The following is a 6,429-nucleotide window of genomic DNA, read 5'->3' as shown; positions in this document are numbered from 1 at the left end:
TTTTTTTTTTTGAGAAAATATGCAGCGATTTTTATTTTTGTTTTGTTAGAAGCCCTTTTGGTTAATTATTTTTTTTGATTTTTTTTGAGAAAATATGCAGCGATTTTTATTTTTGTTTTGTCAGAAGCCCTTTTGGTTAATTTTTTTTTTGATGTGTTGTTTTAGTTTTTTTTTAAAGAAAAAAGCAGCGATTTTTAATTTTTTTAAAAAAAAAAAAAATTTAGACGAAATCGCTGCTAGGGCAGCGATTTTGTCAGAGGAAAATCGCTGCTGACGTAGCGATTTTGCCCTTTTGGTTAGAATAAAAAGTGATGTGCCCTTTTGAAATTTTTGACAATTTTTTTTGCCCTTTAGGCTCCGGACTCTTAAAAATGAAGCAATTAATTTGTTTTCAACTATCTCAAAAGCTTTTCACTTTTCACACTAATTAATCAACCCATTAAAATGTCAAAAGCATGTACGACTAAAATGTTGTCTTTTACTTGGCTGGTTTTTTCTAGGAAACAAGATCTTTTAATCACATATAATAATAATATTAATAGAATTTTTTTATATATACAAATAATTATTTTTTTTATAAAAGACTAGAAAATCATTTCGTTCTATTTTCTAAAAATAATAAATAGACCGTCGTGGAAGCAAACTTCATGTGCAAAGTCCACAATTCTGCCTCGACAGTCAGTATGATTCCTCCCAATTTGCTGTAAACCCATTGTTTAGACTTCTAGTTTTTTCGAATTAATTTCTTTTATAGTTTTGGTATTCAGTAATTCGATTGGTATTCGGGAGTAAAATTTAGAATTATAGTATTAGAGTTTGGATTTGGTATGAGATATTAGTATCATTTGATATTCGGTATTTTCTGAATACCGAATTATTTTCTTAATAAAGATCATATATTAACAGGTTCCTTACTCATTAGTACAAATTCAAAAAGAAAGTTAAAGACTAAACATAAACAACTCACATACATATATCTTTTAGTTGTGTCAAATTGTTTTTTTTTAATTTCTTCTTATTTGTTGATCTTTTATTATATTGTACCTCCGCATAGAAAAATAGAAATAATTGACGCAATAGTATGAACTTTGTAATACAATCGGTTACAACTTCAATATGGTATTATCGAATTCCACATCCAACCGAAATTTGATTTACCGATTATCAAATTACCGAATCAAATTTTAAAATTTTGATACTTGGTATCTACTTTTAACAATCAATTACCAAATTATCAAGCCCAAAATTCAGAAATTCCAAACGAAATACCGAACATCAACTCTATAGAAGACCATGATTACAATAATAACATACCCAATGTAACTCAACAACTAGGGTCTGAAAAAAATAATATATTGTACCATAGATCTTCCATCGTCTACTTCGTAGAAACAATTTTCAATAAATCCTCAATTTAAAAGAAGAGTAACGACTAACAACAATAAAATAATACAAAATAAAAAACAGTACTCAGTATATATTAAAAACGAACAATAACAACAACAAAATAAGACGGTAACCAAACCACAAATTATAACAAACACAAGTGATAAAGCAAAATAAAAAATTAACAAGAAACTAAACAAAACACCATGATTATTATATAAAGAAAAGTGTAATATTTTCCACCAAAGAAATCCAATATTAGTAGTGGAGTCCTTGTTGTATCAACCATAACATCTAATCTTTGTTTGTATTCACATTTAACAAATAAAATCGCCTCTTTACTCTTTAGTGCACTTTTTAATATAAACAAAAATCTAACTCACCCCGCAAATCTACTAATTTCACGAAATATATATCACATCTTATCATCAACAATAGATATCAGATAGCGTAAATCTACTATTTCACGATACATACTTCCCATTTATCACCTACCAGATAATACATCCATCAAAGCTAAGACAAATAAGAAAAAAATCATCTAATATTTAATCGCAACTGAGATCTGTACGTGAAATCTTATTGTAGACATTGAAATTTTGCGAACTGTACAAGACATGTTCAATTAGAGTTGGGACTCTAGAATGTGTGTTCAGTTTCAATTAGAATTCTTGGAGGCTACTCAACCTTAAACCCTAGTTTATGCCTACTATATAAAGGATATTAAATTCCCTAAAAAGGCATCTCAAAATATCCCATAAACTCTTGGGTAATTTTAAAGATCAAGATCTCAAATATTCCACAAATTGATGGAGTATTCATATAGAGGTCAAATCTAAATTATCCTAGCTTGAGAAATACGCCACTAACGTCCCTCGAATCATGGATAAATCTTAGGAGGGTAGAATCAAGAGATGAACAGAATTGTACCCACATATTTACCAATAAAGTTATGTTTCTTTAGTTTTTATTTATGTGGTTTATTTATTTTTCATATGTTTAAAATTTGTTGCAAATACTTGTGATTTTGAAATCAATCGAAACAAAAAGAATACTAGACACTAGATAATAAAAGAGCAAAAACATTATTTCCAAATCATTTTCATTATAATATTCTGAACTAATAGAAAAGAGTAAAAATTTACAAACCTTCACTCCAAAACCAAAATATATTTACAATATATAAAAATAAAAATAAAAAAAACCTATTCATCATCATTCTACTATTAAAAAGGTCAAAAATAAAAACATTTTTATAAAAGAAAAATAAATTCCAAAACAAGTACGTATCATTTTTTTTTACCTCGAAATTTTAACCGAATATGTGAACAAAGGCCGTTAAATTTTCCTGCCAAAATTCCAACCACCATCAAGACTTTTCGTGCTTTGGTTTTTTTCCACTTTCATTGGGACCCACTTAAACAACTGCGTTGATTTCATCGCCTCCCCATGATTCCGATCGCCGGCCGGAAGAGAACCGTTTCATCCCTCCTAAACCAGCCGGTTCAGAAAAAACCGGTTCAACACTAACCGGAGCTCCTCCGCGAGTTTTCCCTACACTCACACTTTTGCTCTTTCTCAGCGGTTTTATCGGCTCCGTCGTCGACTTTGAACCTAGCGTTTTATCAGTACTGGAACTTGCCGGCTTTTTGTTACTCCGATTAGATCGGAATATTGATAGTAATCGTGAACAGAATCCGGATTTGCGTTTCTCTCCATTGTTGCTTCGTGATCTCTCGAGTGAATTTTTTTCACATTTTTTTGATTTCTCCGATGATCGTCGGCTTCGTGATCTACGTTTCGATCTTACTCTTCCCATACAAGATACCTTCGGTGACGACGGTTCCGTAACCGAAGCCGATTTCAACGTGGATTCAGACCTTTTCGCCGGAAAAAACCTAATGTTCGCCGGTTTACATGTTCTCCGTTTCGAATCGACGTAACTAGTCTTCGGAAATCCAATAATCGAAGCCTTACTTTTCAAAGTCGACGAAAATCTCTGCGAACTCGAATTTGAACCTGGACCGATACCTTTCGTAGACTGTTTACGGTCCAAAAAGGCGTTCCGATCGAACCAATCGAACTCAGCATCTTTCGAAAGCCAGAACGATTCCGGCGGAAAATCAGGCGGATGTTCCGATTGCTTCTCATCGTCTTTCACACGTTTTTCGCCGTCGTCGCTGTCAGCCAAAGTCTCACATGCAACTTTCCGGTCACTTCCGCCGCCGGCACACGCCGAAACTAGAGTTTCCAAATCAACTTGAGGCATTCTAGAGAGAGAAAGAAGAAGAAAATCTATAGAGAGAGAAAATATAAATGTGAAAGGTAGAAATCCTTGGGCGATTTGAGTATACGAAAGTAGATATTTATAAATAAATTTTAAAAATTGAAATTGATTTATTTTTATATCTTATAATATACTCCGTCCTAAAAAAATTTATAATTTATAATTCTTTTCGTATAATTATGATAATATAAAATGAGTTTAAATGAAAATAATATATCTATATATATATTCGATTTCAACTTGATAGAATTGAATCATAGTTATTATTGTTATTGCGTCTTTCCTTATCTTAATGACAAAAACATATTTAAAATACTGATCAAATTTTACATGATTAAAATTTCGAAAAACAACAACAATGCTATCCATTCTAGTCTAATTAAGATATATACATAAATTTTATCCTTATTTTTATAAGATTGAGGAGTTACGTTAGATAGATCCTCAATTCAAAGAACCGAGAATAAATAGGGAATAATATACTAGTAATAAACAATGGACTAATGGGATTCTTTTTCTAGAAGGTGAAATTCATTTTTGCCAAAATGAAAGTGAACCAAAGGGAAACTTCCAAAACTTCTTTTTTGTTACTTTTTGAGATAAGTCAAATGATTTGATGAACTTTTTTTGTACATTGTTTACTATGAATCTGTGGGGCACTTTAGAATATTTTTTATTTGTGCTGAATTTTAAGATTGTATTTTTTATTCATGGCAAAAAAGAAAAGAAAAGTGAAGTTAGTTATAAGAGGGACAAATATTTTTAAATTTAGTGTATTACAATATTTGTAAATAATTTAAGAGATCTTTAATTAGTTCAAATAACTTGTTAAGTTTTTTAAAATTATCAAGTTGTTTTTTTTGTGTTTGTCTTTACTACTTTTTGAGTAATTGATGAAAATTGTTATTGTTATTATTATTATTAGGCTTTAATACCACAATTGACTTTTGTACCTAAATTTTGTAAAGTCGTTATTATTATTAGGCTTTAATACTATAATTGGCTTTTGTATCTAAGTTTTGTACACTCGAACTTTTAACTTTATGATTTTCTAAATTAGTATTTCTAATTGCTCGAAACACTTGTTTTTGAAAATATCGTTTATTGTTGTTCATATGTATGTAACATATGTTTGATTGATGTGGTTGTAAGACATTTGAATCGTGCATTTGGAGAGTGTGAATCTGGATTCACAAATATTTTTAGAAATTCGAACAACATGCTATGAAATATAAGATAGCTATATTTGGAGCTCATTCCTCTATTTACTTAAGAACGAGGTTAAATTCCACACTTAAATTTTATTTTTAAAACTTTGACTAAAGGAGAAAATGCAAGAAGGAAAAAATCACACTTGAAGATGTTTATAAGAGCTAGCTAGATTGATTGTTCTATCGCAAATTGTAAAGTACATGAAGATCCACAAATCTTAAAATTGCAAAAGTAGGTATACGAAGCTTCAACTATTGAACTAACAATAAATTAAAGATACATATTTTTTTTACAGAGTTTCATGATGAAGTGTGAGGAGGTGTTGACTAACAACAACGAAGGAGTTGATGGTGGTGCACCTCTTCCCTCGATGGAGAGTAGCCTTATAGGTTTTGGTTTGATATTTTATTGAAAAAGATGATAGTGACGACTCATTATTTTCTTCCACGTGAATTTGATGTATTAATCACGTTAGTACAAATGAGAAACACGATAAGTTAGAAATATTCCAAAAATTGTTTTTGGACTAACTAGAAATTGAAAATTCATGAAATTAAGTATTTTTATAAATTTAGTGTATTACAATATTTTTTAAGAGATCTTTAGTTCAAATGTCATTAACTTGATAAGTTTTTAAGTATCTAATTGTTATTTTTTTGTGTTTGTCATTACTACTTTTTGAGTAACTAATAAAAAAGTGTTAGTATTATTTAATACTATAATTGACATTTGTATCTAAGTTTTGTAAACCCAAATCTCTAACGATTTTCCAATTAAGAACCTCTCTAATTGGTCGCAACATGAGTTTTTTTTAAAATATATTTTTTTTAATTATTGATCATATTTATATAGTTGTGTGATTTATGTGCCATTAAGACGTTTGAATGACAAATTTGGGGAGTGTAAATTTGGATACGCAACTATTATTAGGTGTTCAATCATGTCATGAAGCATAAGATAACTACTTCTTAGAGCACGTTTCTCTCTTAACTTAGAGATAATGTTATTCAAGTTTTATGTATTTTTAAAACTCTAACTTAAAGAGAAAATGCAAAGTCTTGAAGATGTTTATAAGAGCTAGCTAGATTGATTGTTCAGTCTCAAATTGTAAACTATATGAAGATTTACAAATCTCAAGACGACATAAATAGGTATGCAAAGCTTCAACTATTGAACGAACAATAAATTAAAGAGATAGACTATTATTTTTATCGAGTTTCACAATGAAGTGTGAGGAGGTGTTGATTAGCAGGGATTGATGGTGGTGCACTTCTTCCCTCGATGGAGAGTAGCCTTTTAAGTATTTGATTAATTTGGTTTTTGATTGAAAAAAGATGATAGTGACGTCTCACTATTTTCTTCCAAGTGAATATGATGTAGATTCACGTCAAGACAAATGAGAAACGTCGATAAGTTAGAAATATTCAAAAAATTATTTTGGACTAACTAGAAACTGAAAATTTGTGAAATTAAATAGTCGACTTTACAAAATAGTGCCATTAGAAGCATCCATTTGTATATTAAGCCTTTTTTTTTTATTCTAC

At 29.8% G+C, this 6,429-nt stretch overlaps 1 protein-coding gene across 1 annotated transcript; it reads right to left on the bottom strand.

Annotated features, from left to right (window-relative positions):
- Positions 1–2,776: 2,776 nt before the first annotated feature.
- On the bottom strand, positions 2,777–3,728 carry LOC107059475 (uncharacterized). Its single transcript, XM_015306000.1, has one exon. It carries the CDS (start codon positions 3,653–3,655, stop codon positions 2,804–2,806), a length of 852 nt encoding a protein of 283 aa, XP_015161486.1. The 5' UTR covers positions 3,656–3,728; the 3' UTR covers positions 2,777–2,803.
- Between the last annotated feature and the right edge of the window lie 2,701 nt (positions 3,729–6,429).

The sequence above is a fragment of the Solanum tuberosum genome, unplaced genomic scaffold (genome assembly GCF_000226075.1).
Source record: "Solanum tuberosum cultivar DM 1-3 516 R44 unplaced genomic scaffold, SolTub_3.0 scf00021, whole genome shotgun sequence".
Taxonomy (NCBI): Eukaryota; Viridiplantae; Streptophyta; class Magnoliopsida; order Solanales; family Solanaceae; genus Solanum; species Solanum tuberosum.
Note: the sequence above shows the minus strand (reverse complement) of the source record. Positions and strands in the feature narration are given on the sequence as shown.